Source organism: Helobdella robusta (genome assembly GCF_000326865.2).
Source record: "Helobdella robusta unplaced genomic scaffold HELROscaffold_7, whole genome shotgun sequence".
Lineage (NCBI taxonomy): Eukaryota > Metazoa > Annelida > Clitellata > Rhynchobdellida > Glossiphoniidae > Helobdella > Helobdella robusta.
This window is the reverse complement of record NW_008705398.1, coordinates 4,782,407-4,803,121: the sequence shown is the minus strand read 5'-3', so window position 1 is coordinate 4,803,121 and position 20,715 is coordinate 4,782,407. Positions and strand designations below refer to the sequence as shown.

At 32.6% G+C, this 20,715-nt stretch overlaps 2 protein-coding genes across 2 annotated transcripts; one reads left to right on the top strand and one right to left on the bottom strand.

The window, feature by feature from the left end:
* Positions 1-52: 52 nt before the first annotated feature.
* HELRODRAFT_165142 (hypothetical protein) lies at positions 53-1,105 on the bottom strand (the record flags this gene model as incomplete). The annotated part of the gene is made up of 1 exon (XM_009031015.1): positions 53-1,105. One exon carries the CDS (start codon positions 1,103-1,105, stop codon positions 53-55), a length of 1,053 nt encoding a protein of 350 aa, XP_009029263.1.
* Positions 1,106-2,348: 1,243 nt separating this feature from the next.
* Positions 2,349-11,433, top strand: HELRODRAFT_69510 (hypothetical protein; the record flags this gene model as incomplete). The annotated part of the gene is made up of 9 exons (XM_009030589.1): positions 2,349-2,409; positions 2,591-2,655; positions 2,885-2,984; positions 3,115-3,242; positions 3,593-3,706; positions 4,379-4,459; positions 5,050-5,190; positions 10,332-10,450; positions 11,385-11,433. Coding segments are annotated over 9 exons (858 nt in total), but the record flags the coding sequence as incomplete, so codon positions are not given.
* Between the last annotated feature and the right edge of the window lie 9,282 nt (positions 11,434-20,715).

The following is a 20,715-nucleotide window of genomic DNA, read 5'->3' as shown; positions in this document are numbered from 1 at the left end:
GTCAAAAGCAGCAATAGAAAGTTTTTCACAGTTTTCCAACATTTTTCCAATTTCACCAGAAGAAGCATCTTGGATTGCTTGTTTTTCCATCTAGGAATTGAATTAAATGGCGAAGAGGCAATTCATTGGTGTGCAGCAAGCAAATGTGCCATTGTAATGGACGACCTATGAACAATTCTAGTTGCCTTATAACACCATTAGTTAACCCTGTATTTATAACCGTGCCATCGCACCCAATAGCTTTCAACTCATTAATATTTGAATCAGCATCTTTTAAAAATGTTTTTATACTTAGTGTTATATTTTTAGCACTTCCTGACATTGGTGACACATGACCTAAGAAAAGTGAACCAGGTTCGGAAAGTAAAACAACATGCTCTTCTGTTACAGTGCTTCTGTAATATTTTGTGCCTTTTTTATCTTGTTGAATTGTTTTATCTTTTCTCCCGTCGAAATAAAGTCCACGAACAGCTGTGAATTCATTGAAAGACTTATTTTGAAGATGGGCTCTTCTTTTTGTTCGTTCGCGCCTAATTTTACTTCTATCCACTATTTGAGATGAATTTGTTTTTGTTATTATTTGCAAATCTTGGAGAACAGCGTTGACTAGCAGTGAAGCCGATCGATCGGATATTCCAGTTCGATCACACGCTTGGGCTAAGTTAGGCAATTTAACACTTTTTCTAAAATTTGATGGAGAAGGTCTTCTAAGCTGGCTTGGTGTGGATGGTTTATACTCTTCTGAAGAGTCAGGTGGAAAATTGATTTGTTTTATTTCTTCAACTTCTTCAACTTCATCGAAAGCCAGGTTGTCACATTTCTGTTTTTTTACACAAGGACCTTCAATCTTCGACAATCTGGCTTCTTCTTTGGCTTTTCTCGCCAGACTTTTCTGTAGACTTTGACTAATTTTTTTATCTGTATTGCCAATTATCATCTTACGCACTGTTCTTTGGTCGGTTAAAAAATCTCTTTCTCTTTTAGGCACTTTGTTTTTACAAAAACAATTATCAAAATCTTCACCACACTTGCATGCAGATATGTCAAACAAAGTTTTCTCACTGACTTCTCTAAACGCGAGCGTTTTTTCTTGCGACTTTCTCATTAGGGTGGAGTGAAAAATTTTTTTTTCGAAATTTCAAATGCCTGTGTTGTCAAAAGATGTCTTTTAGGTCAATTAATAAATCACTAAAATTTAAACCACTTTTGTATACGTCTTGAGGTTCCTCTAGGCTCCTTTAGATTTTCACTATTAACACAAGTAAAGTCTCGACTATTAACGTATAAAAATGGTCGATTCTGCTCAAAAATACTACACAGTACACAACATCTCCTAAAATTCTTGATTATGCTTAGCAACAATGAAAACTAATATATAAATCTGAAACAATTCAATTTCATTTGTATGCACATCTCTAATTTTTGCTAGATTCCTTTTCGCAGTTACCATTGACGACCAAACTGATTTTATACTTTTTTTTCAAATATAAAATGCCTAAAACACGTAAAGAATTATTTTGTGAAGTTTTTGGTTTACCTACTGATTTGCTAGGAAATGTCCTTCCTACAAACTCTGACGTAATGAAGTGTTATTTGTGGAATAGGAATTTGCTAAAAGAAAGTGCCAATGGAAAAGATCCTAGCGTAAATAACATTTCGCGACTTATTTTAACCGAATTAAAACAGATCTGGCAAAAAGCATCAATTCCAATCATTTCAGATCAAAGAATTTTAAGCTTGATAGCAAATCTGAATCAAAAATATAAATCAATAAAAAAGAACATGAGACCAGCATGCATGTCCAAGAACGACATCAGCGACAGTACATAGTTCCGACCAAACATGCACCAGTGCTGTTACTGTTACTAACGCCGAATATGCTGTGATTTTCATCAATAATTGCATTTCTGACAGTCTTAATCAAATATATATATAAATAAATAAATATATATATATATATATATATATATATACAAATTAATGTATGAACGAGCAGTTAGATACATTTAAAGACCACGTGATTTTCCGATTGTAATTCTGTTAATCATTGAAAAAATATTTACTCTCCGCAGGATGGTGAGATGGCGAGGCAGAGTGAGGAGAGGACGAATGTGGAGTGCAGGGCAATCATGGGGCACCTCATGGAGGAGAGAGAGTGGGGGAGATCGAAGGGTTATTGTGAGGTTGCTGCTGCTGTTGTTATTATTTGGTGTTTGTGCTACTTTCAACCTTTTCGTTCATCTGTCTCCAATTTATCCGTCATTTATTTAGTTCCGTTTTTCTTTTAATTTTTCCATTGGAGTAATGTAAAACAGTGAAAATATTTTATTTACCCCTACTAAAACCTCTCTTGCCAGGTTTGTTGTGGCGTCATCCTTGGCATATTTCAAGCTTGGCACAAATGCAAAAGTAGGACGTTGTTGTTGTGTTGTTGTGTCGTTGGTGATGATGATGTTTAAATGATAGGTTGGACTAGAAATAATAAACGAACTGTTGTTTTTAATTAGTTACTTAATAGGTTACTTAAAATCATTCTCTAATTGAAAGCATCTTTTGTTCTCACTCTATTTAACTGTCGAATCCATGACAGCCTGCAACTACTGCTGCCACAAGAAGTGCCTCTCAGACATCACAAGGACCTGCACCACTGCAAAAGTCAGTCCAACCAACACTCAATCGTCATGAACATTTTTCATCGTCGTTGATTCAATTCAATGTTCTTGGAAGAAAATTGGGATTTACTTTAAAAAATAATTCTTTTTCGGTCAATTTTGAATTGATCTAATTTGTAAAATGTTTAAATGCTCTGCGTTGTATTATTACTGCCTCAAATTACTTTAATTAAATTACAAACAAATGAATCCCTGATTGCATTCCCGAGCAGATCTCGGAGAACCCCTGTTTTACGATGAACATCTGCCCGGAACAAGGTCTTCACCAGCAGAACTACAGATGCTACGAATGCAAAGCTGCCATCGGATTTCGTTAGATGCCCTTCATTTCACGCGTCATTCACATTTAAATACAATCATAATTTCAATCATGTACCACCCTTTAAACGTGTCTGAATGTATCACCTAGCAAACCGTGGTCATCAATGCAATCACGTCGCAGAGCCTTCGACGAATGAAGCTCGACAGTGTGATTACGATGGTCTCTTCTACTGCAACAAGTGCCACTGGAATGACTCCATGGCCATCCCCGCCAGGATCGTTTACAATTGGGACTTCGATCTCAAGAAGGTCGGTCGGTTGGCTGGTGGGTGGATTGGTTGATTGGCTGGTCGGTCGGTTGGTTCGTTGATTGGTTGATTGGTTGGTTGGTCGGTCGGTCGGTTGATTGGTAGAATGTTTGTCTGTCTGTTTGTGGTGGCAGTCGAAGTTCTTCCTTACTTCATGACTTCACAATCAACTAACTGGCTGTTGAAAGTTTTGCAAACCATCAGACATCAAGCAGATAGATCCAAATGCTTTTTTGATTAGTTTATTAATTTTTGAATGAATGGATGGATGGATGAGTGAAGGAACGAACTGTTTGTTGACTGCGTATTTAAAACTTTTCACAAATAACAAGCCGACCACGAATTCATCAGGTGTGCAGGGCCAGCAAATCTTTCCTCCGAATGATGTCCAACCGACCGGTCATCAACATCCAGACCATCAATCCAATGCTCTTCACCTACCTCGAGGAACTCAATGAAGTAAAGGTTCGTCGTTCGTTCTATACTAATTAATAATCGTTTTGAGTTAGTTTGGAGGATATAAAAAGATTTGCAAACTGCTTGACCTGCGTTTCCAGTTGCAGGGTTTTTTAACCAGAGTGTCGGTTGGAGATTTTTTATTCTTACCGGAGTACGGACGGAGTCGGAATTTTCTAGGGGCAGAATTTTTTCATCCAAATCCGGAAATTGTTGCTCATTTAAAATTTTTTAATTTTTTTTTTCAAGTTTTTTTAAGATTGTATTTTTTAGAGGGTAAATATACGTAGCAATCGGGTTTAGTACTGAAAATAAATAGATGCTAATAATGTGAATCACATAATTTTATTCCGTATGATGTAAAGCATAAAAATGAAGTAATGTTACTATGAAAAACAATTACAGTGACTGATTTCAAGTGTTTATTAAAGTATTTTTCATTCAGTAGTGGTAATTAAGTGAGATTATAATACAAAAGTTGAAAAATTTTTCTGGAATTCGGAACCCGGAATGGGAGGGACCGGATTCGGGAGTCGGATTTTTTTGAGGGGCCAAAGTCGGAGTGGGATGTTTATCATCCGGATCCAACTCACCGTTTTCAGCAATATAATAATGTCAACGACCTTATGTTGAAAATGATTAAGATACATTTATTAGATTTCCACAACATTTCGTTGACAGAATCGAAGGATAGAAATTCTGATGATGAAGAAATTTTTCGTCGAGTGTCCCAGAGCTCGGAAGGAGAAGTTGCTGACGAAGGTGGGCATCGTTTGTGTGTTTGTTTGTATTTTTGTGTGTTATCTTGTTTCGGTGTCTGTGTGTTCTGTGTGTGTGTGTGTGTGTGTGTGTGTGTGTGTGTGTGTGTGTGTGTGTGTGTGTGTGTGTGTGTGTGTGTGTGTGTGTGTGCTAGCAAGTATCAAGTTTTAATTCATGTATAATAATTAGTTAATTGTTATATTAATTTAAGTTTTTATGAAAAAATGAATATTTAGTTAATGAAAAGAATTTATGTTAATTTAGTAAATTAGGATATTGTTTAGTTCTGCTGTTGGATCATTTAATGGAAAATATTTTTCAACCTCGTGATTCAGTCGAATTGAATTTTTCTAGTTGACCACTCAATCAGTCAATCAATCAATCAATCAATCAATCAATCAATCCACAATCAATCAATCAATCCACAATCAATCAATCGTTCAGTCAATTAGTTAATCGTCAAATTTTAATGAGTAACAAACAAACACTTGCATAACAAACAAACAAAAACAAACACACACAAACTAACAAACTAACAAAAACAAACACACACACGGACAAACGAACGAACGAACGAACGAAAAACCGAACAGTTACAGCACAGACCCCACTTTGTGGACGGATCTGACGTGTACAGTGTGAACGACCTCCTTGACCTGACGAACGACATCCTTCTGCCTGAGATCACCAGGATCCATGCTTCGTACGTCCAACATATCAAATACGAGTGTGAGGTTGGTCATGTTTGTGTGTGTGCCGTGTACGTGTTTCTATGTGTTTGTATCTGTCTTTTATGGGTTTGTATGTGTTCGTGTGTATGTGTTTGTGTTTATGTTATGCGTATTTGTATGAGTTTGTTTTGATTTATTTATTTATTTATTACGGAGACCAGAAGCGCAAAGGCTTATATGGCCACCAAGAAAAAACGGCATCAAATCAAGCAATAAAACGAAATCAAAAATTAACATGAACCAAAGAAAATTAAAATTAATGTTCATTCCAGGAAAGATAACTAACAAAATTATAAGTTAAATGAAAAATTATTGAAATCCAAAAATAATAATTATAACACGCTTTTGCCTAAACAAACACGGATATAAAAAAAACCTTTTACATCAGTGTAAACAAATAAAAATGTTAATCTCATAAATTTGTTATAAACCATTAAGAAATGAAAATATTTAATAATAATTGACAAAATGATTGTTTTTTAAAAGGTTCAATATAATTTTTTTAAATTTAGATATATTATCCACTTGCTTTATCTCAACGTTTAAATTGTTCCACAATTTCAATCCATAAATGAATATCGACTGATTATATAATTCTGTTCTATGTTGCGGTATCCGAAACTCATGGGTATGCCTTGTTTGTTTATCATTTAAATTATGCACCATGTAATTTACAATAAATTGTGGACATTTGTTGAAATTTATAACTTGAAAAAAAAATATTAAAATTTTAAGTATGTAAATTTGTTATAACTTATAACTGTGGTTGCATAAGGAAGGGCGTCCTGCGTAAAAATTAGCCAAATAAATTACTTATGATGACAGAAGTGACAATGGTTTCATCATAGGTAGCCAAACGGCAACCCCCGATCTCGGGGAAAATGTCGTCTAAACGTGTGTTGTTGTTGTTGTTGTAAGTATGTAAATTTGTGTGGGAGTTAAGATGTTAAGATTTACTCTAAAAGAAGTTACGTGATCATATCTCCGTAAACCAAAAAATATTCTAATGAAATAGTTCTGTAGTTTTATTAAAATATTCAAATGCGATTTAATGTTTCTGCCCCATATTATTATACAATAATTCAAGTATGGATATATAAGTGTGTAATATAAATTTAACAATATATATTTGGGAAATGTGATTTTTAGTTTATTAATTATTCCAAGGTTTTTACTTATTTTTTTGGAAATTGACATGATATGTTCATTCCAATTTACGTTGCTTGTGATAAAAACATCAAGGAACTTAGTTGAAAATGTTCTTGAAATAATCATACCATCTAATGTGATTTGAAAATTACAAGGATTAGTCATTATTGTTGGACCAAAAAGTAAACAGCATGTTTTAGAAATGTTGATTTTTAATCCATTACATTTCATCCAGGTACATACTTTAATTAATTCTTCATTCATTCTATTTGCAACATTAAGAACATTTTTTCCAGAAGCCAACAAGGTGGTATCATCAGCATACATTACAAACTTCAAAATGGTTGACGAGTTAACCACATCATTAATAAACAAATTGAAAAAAGTGGGCCAGGATTGAACCTTGTGGCACTCCACTTGATATTTTCAACAACAACGATTTTGATGAGTGCACTGATACGTATTGACATCTATTTTCAAGATAATTACAACACCATTTATACATCTGACCTCTAATTCCATAATGATATAACTTTTTTAAAAGTAATTCATGCGAAATTGAATCAAAAGCCTTACTTATGTCTAAGAAGACCCCAATAGTTGAAAGTTTATTGTCAATATTAGTAATAATATGCTGGCTTAGATCCAGCACAGCCATATCCGTTGAAATGTTTTTTTTTGGAAACCATATTGATTTGAAATGATGATATCATTTTCTTTTAAAAAGCTCATCAGGTTTGAAGGAATAATTTTTTCTAAAATTTTGCAAAAAGTACTTATTAAAGAAATGGGGCGATAATTGTTAACATTATCCTTTGATCTATTCTTATGGATTGGAATAATTTTTAATTTTGCAGGAAAGCATCCATTTGCGAGTGAAAGATTAAAACAATATGTCAATGGTGTAAGGATATTATCAATAATTTGCTTAACTAAATAATTTGAAAAACCATCATCTGCAATGGAAAAAGAATTATTAAGATCCATCACTGTTTTCCGAACATCACTAGCATTTATTTCAATAGAATCAAGATAATTTGAATTAATAGGTGGCATATATCGCATAGCACTAACAAAATCATTACAATTCAAAGTCTTGACAAAAGAAGATGAAACAAAGTGTTCATTAAACACATCTGACATTTGTTTTGTATTATCAATTATTGTATTATTAATTGTTAAAAAACTAGTTAATTTTTGTGAGCTATTTGGATTAATGGCTTCGTTAATAATTTTCCATGTATTTTTTATATTATTTTTATTATTAATTAATTAATTTATCTTCTATATATTTTTTTTTCAGCCTCACGCTTCAGTGTTGTGAATAAGTTTTTATATTGTACATATCTTGTCTTATTTATTTCCTTGGGGTTTTTTAAATATTTTTTATAAAGGTTATTTTTTATTTTTGATGCAGTTTTTAGCCCACGAGTAAACCAAGGATTTTTTAAGAGTTTTAGTTTCGTTTTTTGTAGGGGACAATTTTTTTTAATGACTTCCTGTAAAATATTAATAAAACTATCAAACGCTTCATCAACATCCAAGGAATCAACTACCGATGACCAATCAACTGTAGACAAGCATTTGTTAACCTCACAAAGATTGCGGGAAGAAAAATTCCTTTTAACACAGTCAAACCCACCAACATTATCAACTTCATTCTTAAAATTAGAAAATGAAAATATCGGCAAGTGATCCGATATATCAGATACAAAAATTCCAGAAAAATGCGAATTAAAATCGTTTGTAAATATATTGTCTAATAGGGTGGCCGAGTGATCAGTTATTCTCGTAGGATTTGTGATCAATGGTACAAGATTGTTATATGACAACATATTTGAAAAATCTAATTGAATATTGCGACAATCATTTTTTAACAAATCTATGTTAAAGTCGCCTGTGATATAGATAATTTTTCTATTTGTTCGTTTAGTTTTATTTATGAAATCATGAATGAGTTCAATAGAATTTGAAGCATCTGTATTAGGTGGCCTGTACATCACAAACACTATAATGTTTTTAGATTTACGGATAATTTCAATGGCCATTATTTCAATATCATCCATTATCAAAGTTAGGTCATCTCTAGTTATATAGATAAGATCATCACGGACAAAAAATCCAACACCACCTCCTTGTCTGGTTAGGCGATTTTTAAATAAAAAATTTTAGTTTTTAATCTGCACTGAATGTACGGATGAATCATTAAGCCATGTTTCTGTGATAGCAATAACATCAGCATTAAATTCTGATTCATGCAAAAGAATATTCAAATCATTAATTTTATGTAACAGGCTTCTTGAATTAACATGCATTAATTTAAATTTATGGTTATGGCTTAGCTTTTTGAACTTAAACTCTAATGGCATGTAATAATTTGAATTGTAAGATAATTTATGAAAAAAATTCATATCAGGATCAAAATTGTGATCAAATAAAGTTACATTATTATCCTTATTATTATGAAATTGTTGTAAGTTATCATTAAAAGTAATATTGTTATCAACAAAATCAACATCATCATCGTCAAGATCATTACCAAGTGATATGTCCGAGATCTCATATGGTTCATCCATATTGGGGAATATTTTGATTTTCAAATATCCATCTAGACACCAGAGTATTTTCTGGCCAAATATCTGGATTGCAAAAGCTATCTTCATCCACAGCATTTATTATAATTTTAAACGAAGTTGATTCCGACTCATCAGTCGTTTTGGGACGATTAATAAATAAATAAAATAAATAACGGATAGCAGTTGACAACTTTAATATTAAATGATGACAAATGGTCAATTATTTTTTGTTTAATACACCTTTTAACATTACCAACGTGAAAAACAGATTTTTTTTTCTATTTTTTTGTTACCCATAATTATACCATTCACTATCGTACATTTTCCTTTTATTGGTTTATGGAAATTATTCAAGTCAACGTCATTTTTTTTCAAAGTAGAATTGTTACTTTTTTTGTGCTGGACGATTGAAAAACCATCATCTTTAAGAACATCGGAATAAGATTGACCCAAAGGTGGAGGGTGTACCTGTTGTTGAATATTTCGGATTTGGTTCAAAAGGTTACCTTGCGGTTGTTGTTGAAACTGACGCTGATGTAGTGACGACATTTGGTGCTGAGCAACATGGGAAGTATCATGCGACGCCATAGGAATTTTAATATTTTCTAATTTAGCGGAAAGATTTTCTATGGAATTTGCTAGTGATTCAATTTTCGTACTTGTTGAATTTTTATCATTGTGCATAATCTGGTCGTTTGGTTTAACGGCAACCATGAACTTTTCAAACAAATCTGTTAGACGAATGATTTTATCTTCAATGTTCATTAGTTTATTTTCAATTTCACTATTTTATTCATGTCATTTTGACCATCGATAGTTTTTTTACCAGAAAAATCTGGAAAATTCAGGCTCCCGGCCGAGTACAAAGGCAATTTATCAAAAACCCCTTTTTCTTTTGCTAATTTCAATAAGTTAACAATATCTTCGACCTCAGCTTTTGGACTAGCTTTGGAACCTTGAAGCTTTCTTTTCTTTAATTTCAACATGCTTTCCCAATTCCGTTGCAATAAGTTCTTTGGATTCAGAAATAAAAGCTGCTGCGTAAAACTCAGAACATTTTTCATACAAAATATTATCGAAAATATCAATTTTGTTGATTATATAAAATAACAAATCATTAAAGACAATATTTCTATCAACAGAATTAACTAATGTATTTAATGCCATTATGTTTATAAACTATACCTTACATGCATGCATAAAGCATGCATGTAGTATCACCGATTGTTTGTTTGTATGTATGTATGTATGTGTGTATGTGGGAAGTTTGTGGCATATAGTGTCCTAAAGTGTAATGAACATCATCATCATCGTAATAAACATCATCACCATCATTTGATAATGATAACACCTTAATGATGACCACGACGACGATGATGATAATTATGATGATCACGTGACCAACCAATCAACCAACAGACATGCCAGCAGAAGGGTCAGCGTTGCATGATATGCAGGCACGAAAGCGGCGGTGACCTGCTCTTCCCATTCGACTGCACTGCCACCGTCTGTCCGAAGTGCTCCTGCCTCATGCATCTGTGGGTAGTCGTGTGCTGTGTGGCTCTGCTGTTTTGTATTTCGGGTGTTGTGTGGCTCTGCTGTGTGGTGTGGCTCTGCTGTGTTGTGTGGTTCTGCTGTGTGGGATGTGTGGCTCTGCTGTGTGGGATGTGTGGCTCTGTTGTGTTGTATTTCGTGTGTTGTGTGACTTTGCTGTGGGGCTCTGCTGTGTTGTATTTCGTGTGTTGTGTGGCTCTGCTGTGTGGCTCTGCTGTGTTGTATTTCGTGTGCTGTGGGGCTCTGCTGTGTTGTATTTTGTGTGTTGTGTGGCTCTGCTGTGTTGTATTTTGTCTGTTGTGTGGCTCTGCTGTGTGGCTCTGCTGTGTTGTATTTCGTGTGTTGTGTGGCTCTGCTGTGTTGTATTTCATGTGCTGTGTGGCTCTGCTGTGTTGTATTTTGTCTGTTGTGTGGCTCTGGTGTGTTGTATTTCGTGTGTTGAGTGTGGTGTTTCGTGTGTTGTGTGTGGTGTTTTGTGTAGTGTGTTCCGCTTTGTGGTGTAGTGTCGATGATGGTGGTGTGGTGATGGTGGTTGTAGTGTTCATTGAGTTTCCCGATTGATCGTTTCACTGATTGGTTAGTTGGTTGGTTGTTACATTGGTTCGTTTATCAGTTGCTCGGTGACCGTGATAGAGATTGATTGAGACAGTTTTGGTGAATTATATATTCCAATTTATTGTTGATTGATTGATTGTTGATTTATTTATTGATCGATCGATTGATTGATAATTTGATTAACCTACTTATTTACTAATTGAACGATTGATAATTTAATTATTTAATTAATTAAAAGATTGATAATTTGATTGATTGAATGATTGATTGATTGATTGATTGATTGATTGATTGATTGATTGATTGATTGATTGATTGATTGATTGATTGATTGATTGATTGATTGATTGACGAAATATTCAGGCACTGCTACCAGATGAAAAATCAAATCTGTCCTAATTGTTCGTCATGACCCATAATCGAGGAATGTGTAACCAAAAAATATTTTTAATCACCGGATGTCACAGTTGAACGTTTATCATGTGTAAATATTTATTATAATGCAAACTTGATTGATGTCTTTTTGTGTCTGTCTGTTGGTATGCGTCGTTGTTTTTGTGTTTGTATGGGCTGTTGTTGTTGTTTGTATGTGGTGTTGATGGGTTTGTATGTGTTGTTGTTTGTATGAGTCTGTATGTGCTGATGGGTTTGTATGTGGTGTTGATGGGTTTGTATGTGTTGTTGTTTGTATGAGTCTGTATGTGCTGTTGGGTTTGTATGTGTTTATGGAACTTGATTTTTGTTCTACTTGTATACATACTCATCATTGGTTGAAAGTTGGTGCTTGCGTATGACTTGTTATTTTTATATTTGATTGATTGATAGAAAGATTGATTGATTGATTGATTGATTCATTCATTCATCTATTCATTCATTCATTTATTCATTCATTCATTCATTCGATCATTGAGTGAGTGAGTGAGTGAATGAATGAATGAGTGAGTGAATGAGTGAGTGAATGAGTGAGTGAATGAGTGATTAATAGTGCTCATGTGTATTTATAAACATAGTCAGGTACGGATATGTTGAAATTTATTGTATACATGGTGTTTGGGAGATTTTATTAAAAAAAACTGATCCTTCTTCAATCACATTTTCTAACATGAACCATTTCAGATTAAATTATTTTATGTGTACATTGAATTGATCAATCAATTAATTAATTATAATTGATTGATTGATTAATTAATTAATTTACATTTTCTTGTAATTCAACGATTCAACAAATTAATTAAACATGTTTTCAAAAGTTTTCAAAACCTTACAAGATTGGAATGCAGTCCTGGTTGCCCGCGTGTGGCGGTTTTGTTCGCATTTTGTTTATCCTCCCCTTAGTAAGTGTTTGTGCGTGTGGCAGTGTTAAAGTATAAATACAATTCACACGCACGCACACACACACACACACACACGAATAGGAAGAACTGCATGCGTGCATGCATAGGTAGATATGCAGTGAACAGTGAATTGATGACACGAACATACAAAAGTGCATGCCTAGGTAGATAGGATATCCAGTGTACGTCCATAGTGAATCTCTGTTGTAATGAAGGAATGTTGTTGTTGGGGTTTGTTTCACGTTGTTGTGTGGTTTGTTGTGAGTTGTCAGCTTGCGGGGCGTTGATCCGTTGCAATGGAGTAACACTTGGTTACAAACAATCTGCGTTAATGTGCGTGACGGGCCGGGTAACTGTGGTCAGCTGGCAAGAGAATGTTTCTTAGGGTGGGAGGAAGTGCCGGAGATTGTACACTCGACCACTGATGTGCGCTTGCACGCCAACTAACTTTTCCATTCTCACGCTAACATACACGCGTAGATCCGTACGTAAAAAATAAAGCACAGCAATCAAACATGTTAATGTGGAGGTACTCATACGTGTATAAAGAAAGACATGCACACACATGAATTAATTCACACACATAAAAATAAATATATACATACATATTTACATTTATATACACTATACGTAAGTAAAAACGTGCATACATACTAGGGATGCACCGGATTCAGGTTTTTCAAATCCGGCCGGGGCCGGACTTGGCCGGATTTGAAATTCAAAAACCGGCCGGGGCCGGAGCCGGAGCCGGATTTTAGTTACCATTTTACATACGTTAGAAAAAATACTCACATTTACGGTTATCTGCATGTTGAACATCAAAAAATAACACCATGCAAATAGTTATTTAATTCAAATATATGAATAAGTTGTGTGATACGCCAAATTCTGTACACAAAGATCAGCTTATAATTTATGCATATTTGCATAACCTAAGTTAAAGCACAAAGAAAATTGTCCAGCTCACCGCACAATTAGTGATGTTGTAATTATGTGTCATGTATACCTAGCTTAACCTTTAACATACCATGTTCTTAAATTATGTGCTTATGTATCTCTCTCTCTTACCAACATCTATATATCGTCATGTGCAATTATCAATATATAGTATATACACGTGCACAAGTTCTTTTACACAAAGATCAGCTTATAATTTATGCATAACCCATGTTATAGCTTAAAGAAAAATTGTCCAGATCACCTCACAATTAGTGATGTTGTTATTATGTGTCTTGTATGCCTTTAGCTTAGCTTTAGCCATTAACTTATTGACATAAAATTAATTGAATTCAATGAAATTTTTTTTTCTATTTCTAACATTTTTAAAAGTTGATAGACGCTTAAATCCGGCCCTAAATCCGGCCACCAAATCCGGCCGGGGCCGGATTCCACCGGATTTGAAAAAAAGCCGGATTTTGGCCGGGACCGGAGCCAGGGCCGAACTTCGGTGCATCCCTAATACATACATACATGCACGCATACATATTACATACATGCACACATAACTAAAAATGTACATACATACATTCATACATACATGCATTCATACATACATACATACATGTATACATACATTCATATATATTACATACTTTTTTTGGTAACAGACTGTTGTTAACGCAACATTTCAAAAATTCAACACTACTTTCAACATTGTTCAACTTTTTTATAATTCTTTTTAGTTTATTAATGTCAGAAAAATTATATTACATACATAAATAAAAATGTACATACATACATTCATGCATACATGCATTCATTCATACATACATACATGCATTCATACATACATGCATTCATACATACATACATACATACATACATACATACATACATACATACATACATACATACATACATGCATTCATACATACATGCATTCATACATACATGCATTCATACATACATACATACATACATGCATTCATACATACATGCATACATACATACATATCTACATACATATCTACATACATACATACATACATATATATACATGCATACATACATACATAAATGAAAACGTACATACATACATTCATGCATATATATATAAATAAAAATGCGCATGCATACATACAAACAAACAAAACATACATTTTTACTTACAAACAAAGCATACAAAATATACATACAAATACATACATACAAACAAACAAACCACAATGCAAGCATTAAATGTGTATTATGATGTAAAGCGCCAGTCCCATGTGCACAATATAGCCTATATATTTAATGGCATGTTCATTATGATTTATTGGCAATTCTCTTGTTTGCAATAATTAATCATAAAAGATTTTTTCCCATTTTTTAATAATTGATTTCAATTTTTTTTCCAACAATAAACTTTTGCTCGTCCACAATGTCAGGCTTATGTTATTTAGTGATCGAGGCAGAATGATGAAATGAAAGCCGAATGGAAAAGTTGTAGAGAGAATGGTAGTTAGGAATAAGCACTGGAACCGCTCGTTATTCCATGCATCAACATTAATAATGGCTTTAAAATAAAATAGAAAAACAACATGAATAATAATAAGAAGAAGATTAATGATGATGATGATGATGATGATGTAGCAATAATAATAACAATAATAATAATAACAGGAATAATAATAATAAGTGATAATGATAATGATGCTGGTTTGCAAGGAGCGTCGTTACGTTTGGAGATGGTGATTTCATTTTTCGTTTTTTGATTTATTCGTTCGCATTGGTGGTTCTGTTTTGTGGTTACAAGCAAATACAGTGCTGGTTTAAAGCGGTGCACACACAGATAAGAGATATAAAATGTGATTGGTTGGTTGACTTGTTGATTGGTTGGTCGATATGTTTGTTGAGTGCTCGGTTGAAATGATGAAAAATAAAGAGTAACTGATTTCGAATTATCATTTGTTATGAGGTATTTCGTGTTAATACTCCGCATATTATTTTCTAAGCAATTTTTTTTACAAATTTTGAAAAGGTTTCACAATTAAAATGACGTTTAAAAAGTTCTCATGATTTGTTGGGATGTTGATGTGGCGGACCTGCACTAGCAGATGCAAGCATGCCATGTTGTGTGGCCGACGATCTTCTACGAATTCCTCAGCTCCTTCTATGTATTCTATCCCGATTTGCGATGGGTTGTCTTTTATTGTGTGATGTGTTGTTGCATTATATGTGTTGTGTGATATGTGTTGTTGTATTGTATGTGTTGTGTGATGTCTGTTGTGCGTGTGTGATGATGAGTTGTGTGTCGTATTATACGTGATGTGTGAGCTATGAAATCGTGTTGTGTGGTAAGTGTTGTATATGATGCGTGTTGTTGTATGTGCTGTGCTGTGTCGTTGATATACCTGCTTAGTGTAGTGTTGTGTTGTGTAGTGTTGTGTTGTGTTGTTTGTAGGATAGGAATGTGTTGCTGCCTCGCGTGATTGTTGCTCAAGACTGAGGGACGTTTAAATATGCGCCGCTTGCAAATGCGCTCAATACAGTTTTCAAACCTCTCTAACTAGCGTCCAATCGTTAGACTTGACGCTTTCAACGTTTCGAACATTTAGAGATTATTTTCTACATTTGACCATTTTCAAAGATTTTAATTCATTTTTAGATCGTTCTTATGCCCGAATCACTTCTGCGACCGTGAACTAATTCGTGCCCATCCTAAGACGCATCGAAACGTAACGGTCGGGATTCTTACTGTAGTCGAACCGGGTTCCTCGAGACGACAGTACGAAAAACGAACGACTTCACCTTCTCAACTATCCGCATACCATGATGCAAAATATAATTTATTATTTACGTTTCACAAATTTTAACAACTTTAAAATATGGCAATGCAAAAATAAAAATTAATTTTCATTTGACGGCGAAGTTTGTAATGCAGAAAAATTACGGTAGAGGAAAAGTTTTTTTTGCGTGACAAGCATTTTATCCTTTCCAAAATTAGACTCTGCTGGAGCGTGTAGGCGATAAATTAAGCCAGAAATAGAAAAGAATGCCATAAAAAAGGTAAATAAGTTACGTATTTGAAATTAAACATTGAGTTACTGAGTTAATTTCAATGAATAAGGTAACATAGTGATGTCTTTGATGTGTGGCAAGCAGACCAACAGACATGCACGCAGAATGACATCTACCACATTCAACAATTTATTTAAATACCTTGCTTTTTAGTTAATCGGTTTCATTTAATATATATATATATATAGCTGTTTATTTCATTCATTTTTTTATTATATCTTACGCGCTTACACACACACACACAAACACACAATTACACACACTTTTTTTTATATAGTAGGAAGGTTAAATAATCATATATAAATAAAAACAATACAATGCAATTGCAATATATTTTAATATCTGTGGCTATATTTTTAAATAAAAACACAATACACACCAATAATGCGTACAATATAATATTATAGTAACGCATGTCCATTCATTCACAATCATATGAAACTAGAAAGCCTATTATCGAGGCCTGTATATATCTTCTTATATACATATATACAAGTATATGTATTGTATGTGTATGTGTGTATATATATATATATATATATATATATATATAATACCTATATACAAGTATATGTATTGTATATATATATATATATACATACATATCCATGCTCATCAATTTATACATATATTCTTATATATTCATGTATATATAACTATAAATATGCATGTGTATATAAAGACATACATGATGGAGAAGAATAAAAGATGTCTGAAATGCATCAGTACCGTTGGAGCGTGCCACGAAATGATTTTCCGTTAATTCTTCATCCATCATCTTAATTGAGTTCGCTGATAATTATTAATGGTTATTATTAATTGATAATTATTTAAAAATTAATAATATCAATTAGTGGTAATTATTTAAAGTTATTAATTGTATGTATTAATTGCATGTCGATATGATCAAACTGTAAATGGTAATCAGATTGTTTGCTGAAATTTTTTAATTCATCGTTTGAATCTATCTAAGCCATTTATGTTGGAAAACAATTTGTAATAATAACAATAAGATAATAACAATAACAATAAAATAATAACAATAACAATAAAATATTAACAATAATAATAATAACTATTATAATTTAAACATTTGTTCAGTTGAACTGCACACAAGTTTGATTATATTAGCAACAACAATAACAACAACAATAACAATAATAATAATAAATAATAATAATGATAATAACAATATCAACGATAATAATAGATGATTAATAATTGAGAGTTTTTCATTTATAAATCATTGGCACTTGTCCGAAGTAGCCGCATTAAATTTTAATCCAACTCATGATGATAATCTCTTCACCTGATGATGACTCATTAATTAGTTTTATAATTAATTAATTAGTTAATTTATTTATTTATTTATTAACAAATTAAATAATCAATTTGTTAGTTTTTCAATTAATTAATTTAATTGTTTGTAATTAAGAGTCTAAACTTCACATTCTATATTGTAACAGTTAACAAACAATTTGTTAATAAAGCAAACAATTTGTTAAGAAAAAAATACTTTTACCGAAAGATTGTGTTGTCAGATACTTAAAAACTCCTTGCATGGACCACATCGTCAATGTTAGTGAAGCTTTTCTTTCCGAATTAACCTTTCACAATTCTGTCTTTGAAGCTATTTTTTGTTTTTTACACAACTTTTTCATGATCAGATTCAATTGAAATATGAAAAAATGAAATGAAATATTTTAATTCATAGTTATTTTTTAGTTTTTTTACAAAACATGATTCGATTCAATTAAAATAGGAAAAAATTAATTGAAATATTTTAATTCATAAATTTTTTCTTTCAATAAATTTTTTCCGCGCTTCGTTGCGAAGTCGTTTCAGAATCAATAGCGATCAATTTGGTGAAAAAAAAACAAAGTTTATAAATTTGATACATTTTTTTTTATCAAGAAATAAAAATGAACATCCTCTACTAGGCCATTAAATATACGAGCCTCAAAATCCAGCACCCCCCATCATCATCATCATCCCCATCATAATCATCATCATCACCACCATCATCATCATCATTATCCCCATCATAATCATCACCACCATCATCAGCCTCATCATCGTTTCACGGATAAATGTAACAGCGGGCACACTTTCACATATCCGCTAATTGAATTTATTGATACCTTCCTTGTTAACAGATTGAAACTGAAAGCAAACAAAATTATAAACAAATGAAAGAACATGCAAATGCAAACAAACATGGACAAACAAACAAACAAACAAACGTGTACAAACATACAAACAAACAAGCAACCATCATAATGACATTAAAATGTAAAGATAAGGAGACAGACTGAATAACAATGACAGCAATAAAATTCTTGTAACTACCATGATTTGCATTTAGATAGAGCCATATAGTAATCTAGACTCATAAACCATTAAATTGCCCGTACACACAGCACATACACTCACGTACATGGACACACACACACGTTCACTTTCACACGCAAACACACACGCACGTAAATTTCACAAGCAAACACACAAACAAATATACAAGCAAACACACAAACAAGCACACAAGCAAACACACAAACACACACAGGCAAAAACACAAAATATCACCATACACGCCACATATGCCACATGTCTTGTTCACCGAATTTCATCATCATTAATATCTTTAACATTTTTATAGATAAATAGATTGCTCAATTTTATATAATATTATTTTTAGCTATATTAACACAAAAACACACACACATATATTATAAATATATTATATATATATATATATATATATATATATATATATATATATATACAGTATTGTATGAATTCAACCGAATCGTTGGCCTTAATCAATTTAAAGTTTGTCTTTTCAATTTTCCTTACTAGAATTTTCTGGAAATTGTTCGATTTATTGAAAATAGAACTATTATCCAAGTTCATCATAAGAATTAAAGAAAACTGTTGTTATCCAAATTCAATTCACCGTGCAGGTAGGCCTCATTCCGGTGCAGGCTTGGTTTGTATAGTTTCTTTCTTCAAACTAAGCAATGTAAAGGAACCAAACCTGCATTGGAAATGATTTGTAAAAAATCCAAATAAGACTTATGCAATATTTCATATCAAATATTTATAATCAAATATTTGCAATATTTGATAAAATATACCAAATTCGGAGCTTCTGAAAGTTTACGATTGAGCTTTTCAATATTTTTAACAGTAGCTTTATATTTATTATCCAATTTATAACTACAAAATTACTGTTAGAAATATTGAAAAGCTCAATCGTAAGCTTTCAAAAGCTACAAATTCGGTAGATTTTATCAAATATTGCATCAATTATGGTCCCCATACCGCCACATATATATATATATATATAAATAATATATATATATATATATATATACATACATACATACATATACATATGCACATTTATATTCAGTTGTTTAAAAATATCACAACATTGCATGCATGTGATGCTGTGATATTTTTAAACAACTGCATATCAGATAGTCTCGTGTAAAATATGTATACAGATTGGTGTGATGTGTGTGTGTGTGTGTGTGTGTTTGGATATGTGTGCGTGCGTGCACTATTTAATTTTAATCATTTCATAACGATTTTTTCACATAAACCTCATCTTGCTTGTTTGTTTGTATGTATTTGCGTGTGTTTATTGTACTTGAAGATTTTTACATAATTTTATATACTTAAGACTGTGATGTGTATTTGTACATGTATGCATGTTTGTTTGTGTATGTATGCGTGAAAACATTTTTTGTTAGTATGTATGTCTGGGTTAACTGATTATGTTCGTATGTGTATCTGTGCATGTGTCTATTCACAAATGTGTGTTTGTATTTATGTATGCCTAGGCCTTTTTGTTAATGTGTGTCTGTGTTCGTGTGTTTACGCATATGTCTGTGTGTATGTTTCGATATGTGTATGTTTCTATGTGTGTTGTGTATGTACGTGTGTATGTATGCATGCACGTTTGTATGTATGCATGCACGTGTGTATGTGTGCATGCATGCATGCATGTGTTCTGAGAAAAATAAACAGAAATTATGTGAGCAGGTGGCCGGGCAAATAATTAATCATTAATAAACATCAGTTATGTACGTGAATGTGTTTGTCGATGTTTGTTTGTTTGTATGTATGTATGGGAAATTGTGTGAATGTGTGTGTGTGTGTCTGTGTGTTTGTTTGTCAGTTTTGGAGTGTAAATATGCTTGTAGATACATTTTTTTATCATTTGATAACTTGTTTTTCTGCTTGTTGTTGTCATGCTTGTTCGGAAGTGTTCATGCATGCATGCATGTTTTTACAAATGTTTGAGTTTACATTTGTAAATACATACGTATGTATGTATTTACAAATGTTCA